Raw genomic sequence first — 22,360 nt, 5'->3', positions numbered from 1 at the left:
CCAACGAGGGCCCTTCTGTGTAGAGTTTGCATGTTTTCCCCATATCTGTATGGATTTCCTCCGGGTGCTCTGGTTTCCCCCATAGGTTAGGCTAATTGGTGGCTCTAAATTGACCGTAGATGTGAATGTGAGTGTGAATGGTTGTTTGTCTCTCTCTCTGTGTCAGCCCTGCGATGATCTGGCGACTTGTATACCCCGCCTCTCGCCCATAGTCAGCTGGGACAGGCTCCAGCTTGCCCGTGGCCCTGCACAGGATGAGCAGCTACAGATAACGGACGGATGGATGGAGGTTGCCACTTGGTTTATAGCCGAAGTCAATTTTAATTCCTCTCTATGTTAATGTGTAAGTTTCAGATAATGTTTACGTTTGGCTTCACCTGGACAAGGTGCACCAACAAGTGTTTGAGAAATGGCAGCACCTGTATGCTAATACTATTTTAGTAAGAGACTTTAGTAGATTTAAAATAAAGGTGCTTACCATGTACCATCAGGTCCGGTGGAATGATGTAGCATGAAGTTTAAATATGTTTAAATGGTCATTCCTCTGCCCAGTTTATTGTCATGAATTATAAAAGTTTCAACTGAAATCAGCATTTGTGGAAAAAACAGTTGTGTTCATCAATCTTTTTAATAGCTTCTGCTGTTCTCGTTTTAATGACTCTTGTATTATCAAGCATCAAATGACTATAAAAAAAAGTTAAAAGAACTATACATAGTTTTGCCTTGTATTGACTACCATGCCTCTTCCTATAGAGATCAGCGCCTGCATCATTCTACCAGACATGAACGCTGCTGTAGAAAACACCAGGCGAGTGAAAAATTCTGCTGTTTTTTGTTATTTGTCTTATTTTTTCTATTTTTCTTCATAAACGAATATATAAATGGCCTAGATACAAAAAAAAGCACACCTAAGAGCGAATAAACAATCTATTTGACTACAACCGGGAACAGAAAGCTAAGGTGCGCCAATCCACCGGATGGCATTATAAGTATTTATAATTTGCATCACCCAATCAAAAAAATGCAATTTATGTATAAAGTTGTAAGTTCTTGATTTACATGTTAGGCTTAACATATAGAGTGCATTAAGTCACATTTTTCAGATATTACTGTGTTGTCCACTACTACTATGACTATAATAATAATAATAATAATAACCATCATCTTTTGGCTGCTCCCGATTAGGGGTCGCCACAGCGGATCTTTCATCTCCATTGCTCCCTGTCCTCCGCATCCTTCTCTACCACACCTGCCACTTTCAGGTCCTCGCTCACCACATCCATGCATCTCCTCTTTGGCCTTCCTCGTTTTCGTTTGCCTGGCAGCTCCATCCTCAACATTCTCTGCATCTCTTCTCAGGATGTGCCCATACCATCTCAGTCTCATCTCTCTTAGCTTAATTCCCAAGCTCTCCACATGTGCTGTCCCTCTGATGTGCTCGTTCCTTATCCTGTCCAACCTTGTCACTCCCATCGCAAACCTTAACATCCTCAACTCCACCTCCAACTTTGCCTCCTGTCTCTTCGTTAAGGGTACAGTCTCCAATCCATGCATCACAGCTGGTCTCACTACCGTCTTATACATCTTACCTTTCACTTTTGCTGGGATTTTTCTATCACAAGTGACTCCCGAAATCCTTCTCCAACTGCTCCACCCTGCCTGCACTCTTTCTCACCTCACTATCGCAGCCCCTATGTTCCTGCACAGTTGACCCCAGGTACTTGAATTCACCAACTTTCTTTACGTCTACTCCTTGCATCTTCACTACACTCTCATCCCCATTCTCATTGATGCACATGTATTCTGTTTTGCTACTGCTCACCTTCATTCCTCTTCGTTCCAATGCATACCGCCGTCTCTCCAAACCCAGCTCAACCTCCTTTCTACTTTCACCACATATCACAATATCATCCGCAAACATCATGTTCCATGGTGACTCTTGCCTCACTTCATCTGTCAAGCTATCCATCACTATGGCAAACAAGAAAGGACTCAAAGCAGATCCTTGAAGTCCCACCTTCACCTTGAACCATTCAGTCGTTCCAACTACACACCTCACTGCTCTCATACATGTCTTGCACCACTCTAATATACTTCTCATTCACTCCACACTTTCTCATACAATACCATAACTCATCTCTCGGCACTCTATCGTATGCCTTCTCCAGGTCTACAAACACACGATGTAGCTTTCTCTGGCCTTCCCTGTACTTCTCCATTAACATTCTTAAAGCAAAATCTAACATGCGGATTGAAAAGAGAAATAATAATGATAATAATAATAATAATAATAGCTTATGCATGTAAATATGAACTAAAATGTGCTGAATGGCAACAGCCTTTCTTCTAGGTTTCAAGATGTTTTACAAAAGGTTTGTTTTCTCTTATTTTCCTAAAAAGTGGATAAAAACCAGATCCATTTAATAACAAGAGTCCTACCTTGACTTGTATCCTCTGATCGTCACACCTACCCTGTTTGAAATCAGTCACTACTCACTATATAGTGGACTAGTGGATTTTGTCGTGCTGTCCGAATGTATAGTGAGGATTATTACACCCTATATAGTGGACTCAGTGTCTCACAATGCATGATGAAAAGTAATATACAACCGATGGTCACTAACCATCATGCATTGCGGTCGTGCTGAAAGAAAAGCTGTTTTATAAGGACAGGTAAGTAGTTTACATTGAGTATAGCAGTAGTTTAGTAGTTTGAGACGAATTTATAAGTTGTGGCTCGAAAAGGGCAACAATACTGTAGTGTGTTGGGGTGAATGGACGGAGGAAGAAACATGAACGGACATTCAAGTCCAATTAAAATAGTAAAAGAATAGAAAATAAGCTAAAATAGAATAAGAAAGAAAATACAAGAATCAAAGTTACAGTGCAGAGCGAGGAATTCATCAAAAGCCTCATTTGATTTAATAAAAGGCAGCAAAGAAGAAAGCATTCAGCCTTGATTTAAAAGAACTGAAAGATGCAGACAAAGTACTTTTTATTTATTAATGTGGGAAATACACTCAGTAGAATATGTATTTATCACAAAAATACATGCGTGTATTTATTATTTTGAAAACCCACCAGCCGACTGATCTGGCACGTTTTAATTGTGCGACAGTAATGACATGAATAACGGCGGGGTGGAGTAGTGTCTGAAAGTTTGTTTGTTTGTTTTTTTTTCACTGGTCTAATTTGGTGGGAGAGATCTGTTGGGAAAACGTTTGGCTATTACCACAAAAAAATTTTTTGACCAATAAGGTGAAAGAAATATCTTTCAAAATGCTACACAGATTTTCATTCTCATCTCATTATCTCTAGCCGCTTTATCCTGTTCTACAGGGTTGCAGGCAAGCTGGAGCCTATCCCAGCTGACTACGGGCGAAAGGCGGGGTACACCCTGAACAAGTCGCCAGGTCATCACAGGGCTGACACATAGACACAAACAACCATTCACACTCACATTCACACCTACGGTCAATTTAGAGTCACCAGTTAACCTAACCTGCATGTCTTTGGACTGTGGGGGAAACCGGAGCACCCGGAGGAAACCCACGCACACACGGGGAGAACATGCAAACTCCACACAGAAAGGCCCTCGCCGGCCACAGGGCTCGAACCCGGACCTTCTTGCGATAACCACCACACCACTGTGCCGCCCTACATAGATTTTATCCTACCAATTTTTATTTGCAGAAATTAAAAAAAAGACATCATTGTCAATTGTTCTTTTTGTGGGGTAGAAAGAGAAACCCTTATTCATTTATTTTGGCTTTGCCCTTATTCAAAACTTTTGTGGAGTAAGCTTACTCGTCTTATTATCGACTCCATTCACTCAGACTTTAGTCTGAAATGGGAGAATGTCTTGTTTGGCTTTTATGACAGCAGAAATCTTGCCTCTCATTTTTATTTGATTAATTTGTTAATAATATTGACAAAATACTACATTCACAAGTCTAAATTTCAGAATAAAAAACCTAATTTTACAGAACTTAGTATAGACATTAAACAGTACGTAACCACAATTTCTAGCAGCAATAATAAGAAGGCTGTCAAAACACAAACACTTTTCGTGCTATACGGTACGATGTGTTTTTATGAACTGTTTTTGTGTTTATTTATTTTGTAATGTACATCCCCCTGGCGTAAGTTGCACCAATGCTATTTTATTGTATACTTTTTGTATACTTGATTTGATCTAAAAAAAAAAAAAAGTCTGAAAGTGTTTTTCATTTTACCAATGAGCTCACTAGAATGTGAGCTCACTAGAATTCCCCAGAATGTGAGTAGGGAGTAGTGAATGAGTGAGTGATTTCGGACACAGCTCTAAACTACTGATGTGCCACGTTACACCTGTGGGTGTGGCTGTATGCGTGTTACTTGAACATGATTGCGTCTTAACGCAAGGAGCTGACACGTCGAAAGCGTTCTTTACGAGTCTCCTCCCCCCGTATTAACGCATTACATTAGTTTTGTTATATTTAATGCGCATGCGTGTTATTTTTCTGGAGAAAGGTTAGCTCGAAACAAGTACTGCTCTTCTTCAGCTCACAGGTGAGTTGCAAGCAGGTCGTCTTACTGACACCTACCGGCCGTACTGCCTTATTACAAGGAATAACAAATGATACATTTCTCCACAAGTAAAAGTTTGTCAGGAATAAAAGAAAATTGATGGAAACATTATGAGCAAATCATGAACACTACTGGTCTGGTATGTCATTTTTGTATACCAGTTGCAAGCTCAGGCTCTTATTATGAAAATTATGCTCATACTGCCTTTTTTTTAAAATAGTTAATTGCACTATATAAAAACTGTTTACACTTTATACATCTTTAATCTTTGATAACTTCACTGCTACACTGTTTATACTGTCATATCTGCCATATTTATACTTACACTGAATTCTGCTCATACTGCCATTTATTTATTTATATTTATACTGATAATTACTATAATGTCAGACTGCTGTTCCCGTTTACATTGTTCATTCTGTTTATATTGTCATTCGTTACATTTAAATTTATACCGTTAATTCTGTTCACACTGCCACATTTGCACTTTCTGGACATTGAAAGTGTCCTTGTACCTATATTTTATATTTCATGTTTATTACTGTTTGCACTGCAGATAAGAGGGAAACGCAATTTCAATTCTCTGTATGTCCTGCACATATGGCATTATTGACAATAAAGTTGACTTGAACTTGATTATACGTCTAGTATGTCAGGAGTGTCTACATTTTTGTCAAATACTTGAAGGACAGTCACCAAAATATTTTTGAGCTCTAAAATACTGAATGTAATTTTAGTGGAATGACTGCATTAGGGTATCACCTGACAACTATAGTGAGACAAGATGATGTTCATAAATTAGTGCCCCCTTCCACAAGGTCAGGTGTCTACATACTTTTGGCCATACAGTGAATGGATTGGCTCTACCTCATCTCACCTACTGTATGGTAAAATATAATCAATGTTAAATCTTGATGAATATCGTTTTGCAGGGTAGAATTTGTGTATCAATTTAAATGAGATCTCTTTGACTTTGTTTGATAGAAAAAATCTTTGTGGTAACATCCTAACTTTTTTCCATTCAATATCAGACACAAAAGTGGCCCAATAAAATGATGTTGGTGGGACAGAGACTAGGCCATCCTGAAACATGGCTCTTACTTTGGGGTTAAAAAGCTGACCAGATGAAAAACAAACCCTACCAAGAGAAGACTGTGATACATCAGGAGGATTGAATGATAAGGGAGGAGAGCTGTAAGAGCCCCTGAATAACATACACAGACCAGAAGGAATAGCATCAAAAACCACTGAAAATTCTCTAGGTGTTATTGGTATATCTCATAAGAAATTCAGAATAATTATACAGCAACCCATCTTTTTGTTAAACCATTTATCCAAAAATAGTGTTTTGTTTTTATAAACAATATTACGGTTATTCCAAATGAAGCAACTCTGCGGAGAGAAACTGTGTTTGTAAATCATTGTCCATGCGAGAAGAACCTGTCGATGGAAGGAAGAAAGTTTCAGTGGTATTTTTGGAATGCTGTAATTGCAGAGCAGAAGGAAATTAAGGCCACCTAAATTTGAGAATACATGATGCGAAATGAAATTCCAAATAGATGTGGGGGTTTTCAAATACTTTTTAATCCAATTTATTTTGAAGGTATTATTAAGTGCACCAAAATCAATAAAATTCAAGCCACCTTTGTCATATGAGTTTAAAGTGACAGATTTCCTTAAAGCGAACCGAGTGGGTGTGAAGGGAAGTAATCCAAAAAGTGACGTGTACACATTTAAAGAGGGATCCTGGTCTGAAATCAAGTGTGCAAACTAAGTGACCGAGATCAGTTGCATTGTTGCCATGTGTGTATTGCATTATTAATTACAGGACCTTTTTTTTTTAAAACTAGACTAATTACAGTACCTGGATAAACAATGAGTTAACATTGTTATAAAGTTAGCTAGATAAACGTTTAGCCAGGTTATTAACTTGATCTGTGTATGTGTGGAAAGTCATTATCTATCCTGTTGAGGTAAACCAAATTTACCTGCTTTGCTTTTGATTAGGATAAATAAGAGATCTAAAATAATGGACTTACCGGTGTGATCAATACAGAGCAGAAGCAGATAGTACTGTGCGCATGCGCCGAAGTCAGGTTTGCCTGTACGCACTGCTCCTGCGCCGAAGAATTTGCTGCCTTGCGCATGCGCCTAAACCAGGGTTGCCATATTGATATTTGTAAATAAAGCTGGCTTTTGTGTGTACTTTTTTTTTTTTTTAATTATAAATAAAAAGAGTTTCTTTTGTATATAAAAGTTTTTAGGGTCATGAAATGAATCATAATAGAATAGCATAATAGAAGAATATGACTTATAAATGACTAGGAGGTTTTTTTTTTTAATGTACTATCTATTTATTTTCCATTTCAGCCTCTTGGATGTCCTGACCTGCATGCACTTGAGTTTATTGGTGTTATGTAAAAATGTTAAAATACAAGTTGTTTTGTATTAAAAAACACTAATCCTGAAGTGTCAAAACTACCCCATAAGAAGAACATGACAGGGTTGCAACCTTACAATTTTCCCCATGGACAAAAGTTTGTGGATACCACAGCCATATATACTAGTGCATCTCAAAAAATTAGAATACCATGAAAAAGTTCCTTTTTTTCCCATAATTTAATTCAAAAAGGTAAACTTTCATATATTCTATATTCATTACATGTAAAGTGAAATATTTAAAGCCTTTTTTGTTTTAATTTTGATTATTATGGCTTATAGCTCATGAAAATCAGAAATCCAATATCTCAAATTATTAGAATATTCCCTAAGATCAATCAAAAAAAGGATTTACAAGACAGAAATGTCCAACTTCTGAAAAGTATATTCATTTATACACTCAATACTTGGTTGGGGCTCCTTTACCATGAATTACTGTATCAATGCGGTGTGGCATGGAGGTGATCAGTCTGTGGCACTGCTGAGGTGTTATTGAAGCCCAGGTTGCTTTGATAGTGGCCTTCAGCGTATCTGTATTTTTGGGTCGGGTGTTTCTCATCTTCCTCTTGACAATACCCCATAGATTCTCTATGGGTTTCAGGTCAGGCAAGTTGGCTGGCCAATCAAACACAGTAATATCATGGTCAGCAAACCATTTGGTAGTAGTTTTGGCACTGTGGGTAGGTGCTGTAAGTCCTGCTGGAAAAGGAAATCAGCATCTCCAAAAAGCTCGTCAGCAGATGGAAGCATGAAGTGCTCTAAAATCTCCTGGTAGATGGCTGTGTTGACTTTGGACTTGATAAAATACAGTGGACCAACACCAGCAGATGACATGACACCCCAAATCATCACAGACTGTGGAAACTTCACACTGGGCTTCAAACACCTTGGATTCTGTGCCTCTCCACTCTTCCTCCAGACTCTAGAACTGTGATTTCCAAATTAAATGCAAAATGTACTTTCATCTGAAAAGAGGACTTTGGACCACTGAGCAACAGTCCATTTCTTTCTCTCCTTAGCCCAGATAAGACACTTCTGACATTGTCTCTGGCTCAGGAGTAGCTTGATATTAGGAATGCCAAAGTTGTATCCCCTTTCTTGAAGATGTCTGTTTGTGATGGGTCTTGATACACTGACACCAGCCTCAGTCCACTCCTTGTGAAGCTCTCCCAAGTTCTTGAATCGACTTTTCTTGACAATCCTCTCAAGACTGCGGCCATCCCTGTTGCTTGTGCACCTTTTCCAGCCACCCTTTTCAGCAATGACCTTTTGTGGCTTACCCTCCTTGTGGAGGGCATCAGTGATCATCTTCTGGACAACAGTCAAGTCAGCAGTCTTCCCCATGATTGTGGTTGTGTGTACTGAACTAGACCTAGAGATACACTGTGTTCATACTGTTTTACTCAAACTCAAAATGAAATATTCTAATAATTTGAGATGGGTTTTTTTTAATGTTTTTGTACTGTATGCCATACTGATTAAAATTAAAATAGAAAAATGTTTGAAACATGTTAGTTTATGTGTAATGAGTCTATAATATATAACATTTTCACTTTCTTAAATAACTGATGGAAAATATTGAACTTTTTCACAATATTCAAAATTTTTGAGATGCACTAGTATGTAGGCCTTTCATAAACTGTTATCACAAAGTGTGAACAATGCACTAGTCCAAGATGCCTTCATATGCTGTAGCGTTAAGATGTCTTAGTGTTTACTGGAACTAAGGCCTTGAGCCCAAACCTCTTCCAGGTCCTGTGCCCAAAGTGAACTCCATGAAGACATGGTTGGTAAGGTTGATCTGGAGGATCTCGAGTGTCCTGCACAGAGCCCTGACCTGAAACCTACTGAACACTTTAGGATGAGCTCTAACACAGACTGCGTTTTGCCCAACATCAGTGACCTCAGCAATGCCCTTATAGCTGAATGATCACAAACCCCAACAGCTCCAAAAGCCTTCCCAGAAGAGTGGAGATTATTATGACAACAAAGAGGAGACTCAATCTGGAACGAGATGTTCATCAATCACATATGAGTGTTATGGTCAGGTGTCCACATACTTTTGGCCATATTGTATTCATTAACCAAAAGTTTCACACACTAACTTAAATAATCAAAATCTGGCAACATTATTTGCAGGAAACAGGGTGTACAGAGAGACATCGCCCTCTAGTGGACTGGAAAGACACTGCCCATGATTGGCTGTATTCTTATCAGTTATATTCATTACATTGGTGTCAAGCATAAAGGTTTAGGGGGCCATAAAATACGAGACTCAAGTCTTATCGTGATCAAAACATTAAAAAAAAGTTTAAAAATAATACTTTGATTCGTGAGGACTTCACGAATCAGACTTGAAAATAAGGTGTGACTATACTGATTGAATCTGTATAAAGTGTAATAAAATTATATAAGCTTGGATGTGTTAAGTAAGTGTGTGTGTGGAAACAATTTAAGGATTGATCACATTTAAAGTTTTTGAATTGTTTATTAAACAACGTTCAGACAGACTTACCCTACCTTACAGAGTTACCATTAGATCTCAGACCAAAAGGAGGGAGAGGGGATTTCAGCCTGATTTCATGAACAATAAACGCAATAATTCAAGAGAAACCCATGAGCAGGTTAACGTCCAGCAGTGATCTAAATTTCTTTTGTCTTTCCTATCTGTGTCCCAGGTAAGGTGTGTGTGTGTGTGTGTGTTGCTCTGAAAATGCTGTTTAAAGTCATCTGCTCAGGGTTTTATCTCTTTTTTTTTCCTCAGCTCTGATCATTCTCAATTAGACACAATTCAAATCGACTCCTTTTAGTTCAGCTCCATTAAAATAGTTTCGATTTACTAAAATGAGAAGCAAACCTAAGCTGCTTTTTTTTTTTTTAGTTTCACTATTTATTTATTTGATACTTCGTGTTTACTTCTTTTATGGATTTTATATATTTTTTAAATATCTTTTTTTTTCTATATTTTATGATGATATAGATGAAGGTGAACATTATTTCCATGATTTTATTTCCATGTGCAGATAAGTGAAGAAACCAAAAAACTTTAAGATTTTGTTTTTGTCTGCCTTGATCTGATCCCTCTGCCTCTCCCTCCAGCTTTCATCCTTCTATTTCACTCTCCTTTGCTTCTCCTGAAGGGAAGTGAGGACGTAGTGCAAGGCGGTGTGTTATATCATTATTAAAGCACCAGGCCTAATCTGTGTGTGTGTGTGTGTGTGTGTGTGTGTGTGTTTGGGGCTGGGTAAACCTTGAGTATATATGATTATGAACATGTAAATGTGTGTGGTGACTATTTCCATTAAAGAAAACTAAGTGGAAAATACTGTTCATACATACATACATACATACATACATACATGTGCATACACACACACATTCACACTCGACAGGAGGCTGACAATTTGTTTCAAAAGGCAGTAGTTATAAACACCTGTTAAAATAAATACAAAAAAAATAAATTAATTATATAAAATCAAGTAGACTGTTATAGACAGTTATATAGGTCAGTTAGGTAAAAAACAAAACGCACACATTTTCCACACAACATTCAACAAACATACACACAAAAACACTGCTATACATTCTCCTCTCTAGTCAAACACATTCAGAAATTATAAAAGGGGCTAAAATGGAATGTATGTGTTACTTAAGTGTGTCTGTATGCGTTTGGATGTCAATCAGATTCAATTTGTGCTTTTGAGAGTGTGTGTCAGTGCAGTAATTAGGGTTCATGCCTCATGTTCTACAGCTGACTATACAGACTGGGTTTTGCTTGTCCATATATTATGTTTTCAATTTTTGTGTCATCGATATGTATGAGTGGTGAATATGCCGGGGTATATAGGTGTGTGTCTGTCTGTGTGTGTGTGTGTGTGTGTGTGTGTGTGTGTAATAAGGTGGACTATAGAATTCCATCCATGAAGCTAGTATCGAGGTGCTGAATAAGCACCCGGATAAAGCTCATCTCTTTGCGTGTGTTCTCAAAAATGATGCGTGGGTCGTCAGACAGACATCGCAGGCAGTTGGGGGCCATCACCATTGCCAAGTTACTCACGTCCATTTTAGTGATAGCCACATTGGCAGGCTGAGCAAAAACCTGTACAAGAAAGCAAAGCAAACAGGTAGTTATTATTAAGCATGAGCCTTTTGGCCAACACTGAGAGTAACGATGTAGATATACACAGCAAGATAGAGACAGAGTAAGAAGGAGCAGTGTCAGAACCAAATAACCAAATAGAAGGGCACTTGGTAGCGTGCATACCTCCGCCAAGCCACATATTCGGATTTGCATAAAAATCTGATCAGTTGTTCCTTGGCTCGCCTTTTATCCAAATTTCATCAAAATCTGTTCACTACTTTTGAGTTACAGCGGGGCAAAAAGTATTTAGTCAGTCACCAATTGTGCAAGTTCTCCCACTTAAAAAGATGAGAGAGGCCTGTAATTTTCATCATAGGTATACCTCAACTATGAGAGACAAAATGAGAAAAAAAATTCCAGAAAATCACATTGTCTGATTTTTAAAGAATTTATTTGCAAATTATGGTGGAAAATAAGTATTTGGTCAATAACAAAAGTTCATCTCAATACTTTGTTATATACCCTTTCTTGGCAATGACAGAGGTCAAACGTTTTCTGTAAGTCTTCACAAGGTTTTCACACACTGTTGCTGGTATTTTGGCCCATTCCTCCATGCAGATCTCCTCTAGAGCAGTGATGTTTTGGGGCTGTCGCTGGGCAACACGGACTTTCAACTCCCTCCAAAGATTTTCTATGGGGTTGAGATCTGGAGACTGACTAGGCCACTCCAGGACCTTGAAATGCTTCTTACGAAGCCACTCCTTCATTGCCCGGGTGGTGTGTTTGGGATCATTGTCATGCTGAAAGACCCAGCCACGTTTCATCTTCAATGCCCTTGCTGATGGAAGGAGGTTTTCACTCAAAATCTCATGATACATGGCCCCATTCATTCTTTCCTTTACACGGATCAGTCGTCCTGGTCCCTTTACAGAAAAACAGCCCCAAAGCATGATGTTTCCAGCCCCATGCTTCACAGTAGGTATGGTGTTCTTTGGATGCAACTCAGCATTCTTTCTCCTCCAAACACAACAAGTTGAGTTTTTACCAAAAAGTTCTATTTTGGTTTCATCTGACCATATGACATTCTCCCAATCCTCTTCTGGATCATCCAAATGCTCTCTAGCAAACTTCAGACGGGCCTGGACATGTACTAGCTTAAGCAGGGGGACATGTGCAGGATTTGTGTGTTACTGATGGTAGCCTTTGTTACTTTGGTCCCAGTTCTCTGCAGGTCATTCACTAGGTCCCCCCGTGTGGTTCTGGGATTTTTGTTCACCGTTCTTGTGATCATTTTGACCCCACGGGGTGAGATCTTGCGTGGAGCCCCAGATCGAGGGAGATTATCAGTGGTCTTGTATGTCTTCCATTTTCTAATAATTGCTCCCACAGTTGATTTCTTCACACCAAGCTGCTTACCTATTGCAGATTCAGTCTTCCCAGCCTGGTGCAAGTCTACAATTTTGTTTTTGGTGTCCTTTGACAGCTCTTTGGTCTTGGCCATAGTGGAGTTTGGAGTGTGACTGTTTGAGGTTGTGGGCAGGTGTCTTTTATACTGATAACAAGTTCAAACAGGTGCCATTAATACAGGTAACGAGTGGAGGACAGAGGAGCCTCTTAAAGAAGTTGTTACAGGTCTGTGAGAGCCAGAAATCTTGCTTGTTGTAGGTGACCAAATACTTATTTTACAGAGGAATTTACCAATTAATTCATTAAAAATCCTACAATGTGATTTCCTGGATTCTTTCCCCCCATTCTGTCTCTCATAGTTGAAGTGTACCTATGATGAAAATTACAGACCTCTCTCATCTTTTTAAGTGGGAGAACTTGCACAATTGGTGGCTGACTAAATACTTTTTTGCCCCACTGTATATTGGGAACAGGCACACAAACAGAGGTGAAAACATAACCTCTTTCAACAAAGTTGGTGGAGATAATGACCTCTCTACAATCCTGTACTGTACATGAGTCTAATTCACTTGTATTTAATGATATCCAACTAACCCTAGCATGCTGTTACCAAGCATTTAAAGTATGCACAGAAATAGCATAAATCGTGTATAGTATGTATAAAGTTTATGGATGTTATGTTATTTTGATATCATCTTCAGCGACATTAAAGGAAGCTCATGTGAGAAAGTGTAAGCACTATATACCTTTTGAGAGGTGGCGAGGTCATCAGAGCTACTGATAAGTGCAATTTGAGAATGTTCCTGCTATCCTAATAGCAATTATACTGCTGAGTGTTGTGTCAAACTTCTTAGTTTATTTCAATAGAGAAATGTTATTTATGAATCTATTCGGATGGATTTCAATGGAGTTTGTTTCATAGGGATAGACATGAGCTCTAGCGAGAATTAGAGTCAAGAGATCATCTATGGCCGAAGGATGGGCACTGTGTGAGACGGCTGCCTCTCCAGTAGCTCTGTAGTTTTTAGCTCTTTAAACCTCTTTTTTCCACCTTTTTTACTTTTTTGCTCTTTTTACGAAGACATAGTGTGTTTTACTATATAACATGGATGTATTTAACTTTAACACGCAACCAGGAGCCAGTTTTCTCACTTATTCGAGAGAGGAGCTGCTGGCCCTGAAAACAATGGGACGAGCCAGGATACGACACCCCATCCCGGCCGAGCTGAGGAGGAAACCCAGGGGCTGCAAAGCTGGAGCAAAGCTAAAGGCTAGGCTAGCAGACAACCGGCGGCGCTACAAACCATCAATTCCCTCTGTTATCATGGGGAATGTGAACTCACTGCCGAATAAAGTCGACGAGCTTTCCACTCTGAACAACCAGCGGATTTACCAGGAGAGCAGCTTATTTATCTCTACGGAGACATGGCTAACACACCTTGTACCGGATGCTAACGTGGACCTGTGGGGATTCACTGCTGTGAGAGCCGACAGAGACACTAACACATGCGGGAAAAGCAAAGGTGGGGGACTCATCATTTATGTTAACAATCGCTGGTGTAACCCGGGACATATCTCCGTAAAGACAGTTTTATGTTGCCCGGACTTGGAGCTGCTAGCCGTTATCCTGCGGCCATATTATCTGCCGAGGGAGTTCAGTCACGTGATCACCATCTGTGTTTACATCCCTCCGAGGGCAGACGCAGCCGCTGCATGTGAGAGACACTCTGTCACAGCAAGGCTGCAGACACAGCACCCTGAGGCATTTATCATCATTTCTGGGGACTTTAATCATGCTACTTTGGACTCCACTTTGGCTGCTTTTTACCAGGCTGTGGATTGTCCAACAAGGAACAACAGGACAATTGACTTGCTGTATGCTAATGTGAGGGATGCATACAGAGTCACACCCCTCCCCCCACTAGGGAAGTCTGACCACAACCTGGTTCTTCTACAGCCGAAGTACACCCCCCTGGTTCAAAGGCAGCCTGCAACAAGGACTGCTTTAGAGGACTGCTTTAAATGGACAGACTGGGACTTATTTGAACATCAGGAGCTGGAGACGTTCACAGGAACGGTGCTGGACTATATCAAGTTCTGCATCAGGAATGTGACGGTGGATAAAAACATCCGGGTCTTCCCAAACCAGAAACCCTGGATGACCAGCCAGGTCCACTCACTCCTCAGGGCTCGCGATGCTTCCTTCAGGTCAGGTGATAGAGCTCTGTACAGAGCTGCTCGAGCTGATCTGAAAAGAAGAATAAATAAAGCCAAGGTGGACCACAGGCTGCGCATAGAGTCCCACCTGTCCAGCAACAACACACGGGAGGTGTGGCAGGGCATTCAGGACATCACAAACTTCAGAGACTGTGATGCGCCAACAGGAGACTGGAGTGTGCCACTAGCAGAGGAGCTAAATCGCTTCTTTGCTTGCTTCGAAACATCTCAGCAGCACTCATCTGCTCCTGCCCTGCCCCCACCACCACACAGTTCCTACACCACTCCTTTCACTGTACAGGAGCACGATGTCAGACGGGTGCTCCTGGCAGTGAACCCCAAGAAAGCTGCCGGCCCAGATGGTGTACCTGGTAAGGTGCTCAGAGCGTGCGCCCACCAGCTCGCCCCTACCTTCACTAGGATCTTTAACCTCTCTCTGGCTCAGGCAGTCATCCCGCCCTGCCTAAAATCTGCAACACTAATCCCAGTGCCGAAGAAGTCTCCCGTCACCAGCCTGAATGATTACCGTCCTGTGGCCCTCACCCTGGTAATCATGAAGTGCTTCGAGAGACTAGTTCTTCAGCACATCAAGGACCACCTCCCCCCAGACTTCGACCCCTACCAGTTCGCATATCGCACAAACAGATCCACAGAGGATGCCATTGCCGTAGCTCTCCACTCTGCGCTAAATCACCTGGAGCAGCAGCAGGGCTACGTCCGCATACTCTTTGTGGATTACAGTTCAGCTTTTAATACAATAATCCCAGACATCCTTATTAGTAAACTGAACACTCTTGGCCTCCCCCCTCTCACATGTACCTGGTTAAAGGACTTCCTTACTAACCGGCCCCAGATTGTGAGACTTGGCCCCCACTTCTCCTCCACCCGCTCATTGAGCACCGGCTTTCCACAGGGCTGTGTGCTGAGCCCCCTCCTGTACTGCCTCTACACCCACGACTGTAGTCTGACCCACAACAACAACAACAACCTTATCGTCAAGTTTGCTGACGACACCACAGTGGTCGGACTCATCTCAAAGGGAGACAAGGCAGCCTACAGAGAGGAGGTCCTGAAGTTGGCAGCCTGGTGTTCAGAAAATAACCTCGCTCTGAACACCAAGAAAACCAAAGAGCTCATTGTTGACTTCAGGAAGCACAGCACCGACCTAGCCCCCCTCTACATTAACAATGAGTATGTGGAGAGGGTCCACACCTTCCGGTTTCTCGGTGTCCTCATCTCCGCCGACATCTCCTGGTCAGAGAACATCACAGCAGTCATTAAGAAGGCTCAGCAGCGGCTACACTTCCTGAGAGTCCTCAGGAAGTACAACTTAAGCTCCAACCTGCTGCTGACCTTCTACCGCTCATCCATCGAGAGCATACTGACGTACTGTATTACAGTATGGTACGGCAGCTGCACTGCTGTAGACAGGGAGAGGCTCCAGAGGGTAGTAAAGGCAGCACAGAGGATCATTGGCTGCCCTCTCCCCTCCCTGATGGACATTTACACCTCCCGCTGCCTTAGCAGAGCTAAGAATATTATCAAGGACAGCTCCCACCCTGGCTTTGATCTGTTCGACCTGTTGCCCTCAGGGAGGTGCTACAGGTGCATCAGGGCAAAGACAAATAGATTAAAAAACAGCTTCTTTCCAAAAGCCATAACCGCCCTGAACTGGGACATGCTCTGACTTTATAGTCTGTTTTATTTTACTATTTTACTAATTTATAAATGTGCAGTACTTTATAAGGTGACTCTCTATGCAATACTTTTATAATGTGCAATACCACACTCCAAAATGTGAAACGCAACACATACATCTCAGGACTGTGCACCTTACACACAACACATGCACCTCAGGACTGTGCACCTTACACACAGCACATACACCTCAGGACTGTGCACCTTACACACAGCACATACACCTCAAGTCTGTGCACCTTACCTTACCTTGCAATACTTCATAATGTGTAATATTTTATCTTATAGTGTGACTCTCTCGTGCAATGATTTACAATGTGACTGTCACTGTGCAATACTTTATATGTGCAATACCTCACTCCATAATGTATAACACAACACATACACCTCAGACTGTGCACCTTACCCCCCTTTTTTCCTTTCCTCTCTTTTCCCTTCCCCCTTCCTCTCTCTCTCCCTCTCTACACGTTGTTTGCACTGTTATTGGAGATGCTTTAATCTCATTGTACATGTGTATAGTGACAATAAAGGCATTCTATTCTATTCTATTCTATTCTATTCTATTCTATTCTATTCTATTCTATTCTAACAACTAGCTCCATCAGGAGGTGGTCCCCTGAAATGGAAGATGCCCTCAGAGACTGCTATGACATAACGGACTGGGATGTGCTGCTTAGCCCACACTGTGAGGACATAGAGGGGCTGACACACTGTCTGACAGATTACCTCAACTTCTGTGCAGACGTGGTCTCCCCCACTAAGACTGTATGGTGTTACCCTAAGAACAAGCCATGGGTAACACAGGAAGTCAAAGCTGTCCTCAACAGGAAGAAGGCCGCCTTCAGGAGCAGGGACAGGGAGGCGATGAAAGCAGCACAGCAGGAGGTGAAACGCTGCATGAGGGAAGCTAAGGACAGCTACAGGAGAAAGGTGGAGCAGAAGCTGAAGGAGCAAAGCATGAGGGAGGTCTGGGAAGGTGTGAAAACCATCACAGGCCACAATACAAAGACCAGAGTAATTGAGGGACAGTGGAGAGGGCGAACAAGTTGAATGACTTCTTCAATCGGTTCAACCAGCCCACGTCCCCCCCACCCTCTCCCTCACTGCAGCCATCTCTCCTTCTTCCCTCAACACGCCTCCCCCCAGTCATCACAGCAGCCCCCTCCTCCCCCACCTCAACACAGACTCCTCTATGCATTACTGCAGACCAGGTCAAAGGTCAACTGAGGAAGCTTCACCCCAGGAAAGCAGCAGGCCCGGACAAGGTGTGTCCACGACTACTGAAGACCTGCGGTGCTGAACTGGGTGAACCACTCCAACACATCTTCAACCTCAGCCTGCAGCTGGGGAGAGTGCCAACCCTCTGGAAGACATCATGTATTGTTCCAGTTCCCAAAAAGAATCGGTCCAGCGAGCTGAACGACTTCTGACCGGTGGCGCTCACTTCACATCTGATGAAGATGTTGGAGCGGCTCTTCCTCAGCCTCCTCAGACCCCAGGTACAACATGCCCAGGACTGTCTGCAGTTTGCGTACCGGGCAGGTGTTGGTGTGGAAGACGCCATCCTCTACCTGCTACACCGAGCCCACTCGCATCTGGATAAGGGAAATGGCACAGTGAGGATTCTCTTCTTGGACTTCTCGAGTGCCTTCAACACCATCCAGCCCCTACTGCTTCAGGACAAACTGAACAGGATGCGAGTGGACCCCTGCCTGGTCACCTAGATCTCCAGCTATCTCACTGACAGGCCGCAGTACATCTGACACTGTAATTAGCAGCACCGGAGCACCCCAGGGCATGGTGCTGGCCCCTCTTCTCTTCACCCTGTACACCGCAAACTTCTGCTACAACTCAGAGCTGTCTCACATTCAGAAATTTGCCGATGACACAGCCATCGTTGGGTGCATCAGTGACGACAAAGAGGAGGAGTATAGGAGCCTGGTGAGGGACTTTGCTGTGTGGTGCAACAGGAACCATTTGCAGCTCAACACCTCGAAGACCAAGGAGCTGGTCATTGACTTTGGGAGGTCCAGACCAAGGTCACAACCAGTTCTGATCGAGGGAGTTAAGGTGGAGGCTGTGGATTCCTACAAGTACCTCGGGCTGTGGCTGGACAGCAAGCTGGACTGGACTTGCAACACCAATCACTTATACAGGAAGGGACAGAGCAGCCTATACTTCCTTAGGAGGCTGCGGTCCTTTAACATCTGCAGGAAACTCCTGTGGATGTTCTATCAGTCTGTGGATGCCAGTGTCCTGTTTTACACCATGGTGTGCTGGGGGGGCAGCACATCCAAGAAGGACACATCTAGGCTGGACAAACTGATCAGGCGGGCCGGCTCTGTGGTCAGCATGAAGCTGGACTCTCTGGTGACGGTGGCAGAGAAGAGATCTACGGACAAACTATTGAACGTCATGGACAATGCCAGTCACCCTCTGCGCACCGTCATCAGCAACCAGAGGAGCCTGTTCAGTGACAGAATGCTCCTTCCCAAGTGCAAGATGAACAGACTCAAAAACTCCTTTGTCCCTCATGCCATCAGACTGTACAACTCCTCTCTGGGGGGGAGGAGGGGTAACAGGAGGACAGAGGATGGGAAGGAGCAGTAGCCTAGCCTAGCCTAACAATAAGCAATACTGGACAATGTGCAATGTAATGTGCAATATAAAGTGCAATATCTTTCCTGCTCCCCCCCCCACACACACACACACTTACCCTAACCCCACTTCTCCCCCCTTTCCCCCCTCCCCCTTCCTCTCTTCCCCATATTTTATTCTTTTATATTTGTATATGTAAATATTTAATTTATTTTAATTTATCTAGAAGTTTTTCTCCATTTCTTTTCTCTGTTTATATGTAATGATGATGCTGGAATCTTAATTTCCCTGAGGGAACCCTCCCAAAGGGATCAATAAAGTTTTATCCAATCTAATCTAATGAAGAACTTGAAATCTTAATTTGGTGATTTTTCCAACCGTTCATGGCATTGTATGCATGGTACGAGTTTATGTGTCATTTGCACAGAAGTAACAGAATTTCCAAAAGGATAGATCTCAATTGTTCAATGATGCATGCCTGAAAATGCTTCACAATAATTCACACAGAAGTATGTAGTGTTTGAAAATACAGTGTCACCATCAGCAGATTTAGAATATAAGATAAAGCCTTGTTTGATTGCAGTACCTACAGCAGCACAGATGCACTCTTTTCCAATCTCACAAACAGCAACAGTACACACAACACATTTCTCTCAAGACAGTACTGAGAACACAGCAAGCAGTTGATTTGGAGGTTTCATGGCATTAATTAACGTTCAGGTTTAGGACCTGTCTGCTTGTAAATGAGCTAATTTGCTAAGCTAATTTACATGAGTAAACTAACATTTTACAAACATCACTGATTCTTAAGTCCTGATGTAAGTAATTAAGTTACTAAGACTATAAATTCACAGCCTAAAAAACTCCACTCACAGGCTTCACGTCACCCTCACAGCTGGATATTTCACTCCATCTTACTCACTTTCAGTGCCTTTCAGAACCAGCTGTATTTCTTATATGCATCAAATCCTAAAAGCAATGAACACTGGAGTGTTTTCTCATGAATATTCTTAAAAAACTAATGGGAGAGCAGGCCAAAATCATGATGCTCCCACTTCTGTACTTTCACTCTGGGTATGGTGTTCTTGGGCTCATATGTGCAATCCAAATCTGACCGGCTGAATTTTTGCTAAAAGAAAAGAGTTTTATTATTGTTTCTCTCTTTTTTTTTCTTTTCATTTTAGACTTGGAGCTCGATGCGTCTTTTCTTTTGCATGAAGTGAAAGAATGGAGAAGACTGCTGTACAGGTCATTGCTGATTATTCACTGTCTAACTGTTTTTCCTGCTGCTTTCAGCTCATCCTGCAACTAGTAATGCCAGCAGCACTTGCCGTGCAGGAAGCGCCTGTCCATTTACATAGTAAATTGCAAATTTTGATCGCCATGTACCAATATAAAAAGTTGGGTATCTTCACAAGAGTTGGGTATTTTATAGGAAAAAAACCCTGAATTTTTTAGAATATGCACTCAGATTTGCATGATACTGATTACTTGTGACACGGCGATCTTTTTTTCTGAACGTTGACGGTGAAACCGCTGGGCACGGCCATGTTGGATTTTGGTCGAAAGCCGAGGACGTGCCACCCCTGTGACGTTAGACTGTAGCTCGCTTTCTATTGGTCAACACTGGCCAAAATTGATACCAGAGGTCAGGAACAATCATGACCCCTGGTGGGCCTTTTCGTGGTAATTTCGGTCAAACCGGAAGCCGGACAGAGACAGTGGAAGTTCAAGTCACGGTCAGTAGATGTGTATCATTCTGTGGAATACAATAAAAATATTAGATTCTGGAGGATAGAGAAAAAAAAGAAGTTTCAAGGATGTTAATCATATTGTTTTGAAGAAGTTACATTTGATTAGAAACATGTAATACATAGCGCTTTTGAGCACCACCCTCTGAAAATTAACATGTGGAACTGTACTGCCACCTTTTGCCTTGTTGTGCCATAAGGGGCGTTTGTATGCTAATTAGGCAAGTTGTAGAGAAGAGAATACAGTCAGAGAAGACAGATTTAATATTTTAAAAGGAATCTATGTAGATTGTTATTATCCTTAATGATCTTTAGTTGGATTTGAATGATTTGGTACAATGGCCAGCAAAGTACCAACAATCAACAGTTCTGGTCATGCCATTGCTCAGTTGTTGAAATTGATTTGAGTAGTTTACGCCATCTCACTATGTAAATAATGCAATTAAATTTCAAAATAAATAAATACTGGAGCAAAAGGTTATTTTTAAACTCTGAGCAATTGATAGATGTATTGGGCACAAGAATTGCTCCTGAAGGTGCTTTACTTTTTCAAGATGGATGCACGAGGGTAAGTCAAAAAGTTCTAAGACAGATGTTATAATTTCAAAATGAATTCAAAAAAGGAATGGAAAGAAGGAATTCTCCAATGGAAACATCTTTTGCAGAAGTGTTTAGACTTAAATGGAGGATATACAGAGAAATAGATTTGCTATTTTCATGAATAAAGATTTTTTTCATTTGTCTTAGAACTTTTTGACTTACCCTCGTATATTGCTGGAAGCGGCCAAATAAGGCTGACGGGGGAAAAAATATTGAAATTTCAAAAAATTGAAAAATTCAAACAGTTATAACTTTTGTTCTTTTTAACCTAGGGTGGAAATAAAACTAGTTTTGAATTCAGAACTTCATACTCTTGATATGCCACACTCCTTGATCACACCTGTGGTGGTGCTTGAAAGTTTGTGAACCCTTTAGAATTTTCTATATTTCTGCATAAATATAACCTAAAACATCATCAGATTTTCACACAAGTCCTAAAAGTAGATAAAGAGAACCCAGTTAAACAAATTAGACAAAAATATTATACTTGGTCATTTATTTATTCAGGAAAATGATCCAATATTACATATCTGTGAGTGGCAAAAGTATGTGAACCTTTAGGATTAGCAGTTAATTTGAAGGTGAAATTAGTCAGGTGTTTTCAATCAATGGGATGACAATCAGGTGTGAGTGGGCCCCCTGTTTTATTTAAAAAAACAGAGATCTATCAAAGTCTGATCTTCACAACACATGTGGAAGTGTATCATGGCACGAACAAAGGAGATTTCTGAGGACCTCAGAAAAAGCGTTGTTGATGCTCATCAGGCTGGAAAAGGTTACAAAACTATCTCTAAAGAGCTTGGACTCCACCAATCCACAGTCAGACAGATTGTGTACAAATGGAGGAAATTCAAGACCATTGTTTACCCCCCCCCCCCCCCCCCCCAGGAGTGGTCGACCAACAAAGATCACTCCAAGATGTGTAATAGTTGTGATGTGCAAGGCATGTAATAGTCAGCGAATTCACAAAGGACCCCAGGGCAACTTCTAAGCAACTGAA

At 41.5% G+C, this 22,360-nt stretch overlaps 2 protein-coding genes across 2 annotated transcripts in view; both read right to left on the bottom strand.

Annotated features, from left to right (window-relative positions):
- LOC132881510 (GDP-L-fucose synthase-like) overlaps positions 1-6,683 on the bottom strand; it is a 29,168-nt gene extending 22,485 nt beyond the window's left edge. Inside the window, exon 1 of the mRNA XM_060914043.1 lies at positions 6,609-6,683. The gene's annotated coding sequence lies outside the window, so the exon portion shown is untranslated. The remainder of the gene's footprint in view (positions 1-6,608) is intronic.
- Positions 6,684-10,519: 3,836 nt separating this feature from the next.
- The window catches only part of arhgap39 (Rho GTPase activating protein 39), a 96,633-nt gene continuing 84,792 nt past the window's right edge, over positions 10,520-22,360 (bottom strand). Inside the window, exon 10 of the mRNA XM_060914042.1 lies at positions 10,520-11,107. Within this exon, the coding sequence (XP_060770025.1) occupies positions 10,913-11,107 (195 nt within the window). The 3' untranslated portion in view covers positions 10,520-10,912. The remainder of the gene's footprint in view (positions 11,108-22,360) is intronic.

The sequence above is a fragment of the Neoarius graeffei genome, chromosome 2 (genome assembly GCF_027579695.1).
Source record: "Neoarius graeffei isolate fNeoGra1 chromosome 2, fNeoGra1.pri, whole genome shotgun sequence".
Classification (NCBI taxonomy): domain Eukaryota; kingdom Metazoa; phylum Chordata; class Actinopteri; order Siluriformes; family Ariidae; genus Neoarius; species Neoarius graeffei.
The sequence above is the reverse complement of the archived record's forward strand: the minus strand, read 5'-3'. Positions and strand labels throughout refer to the sequence as shown.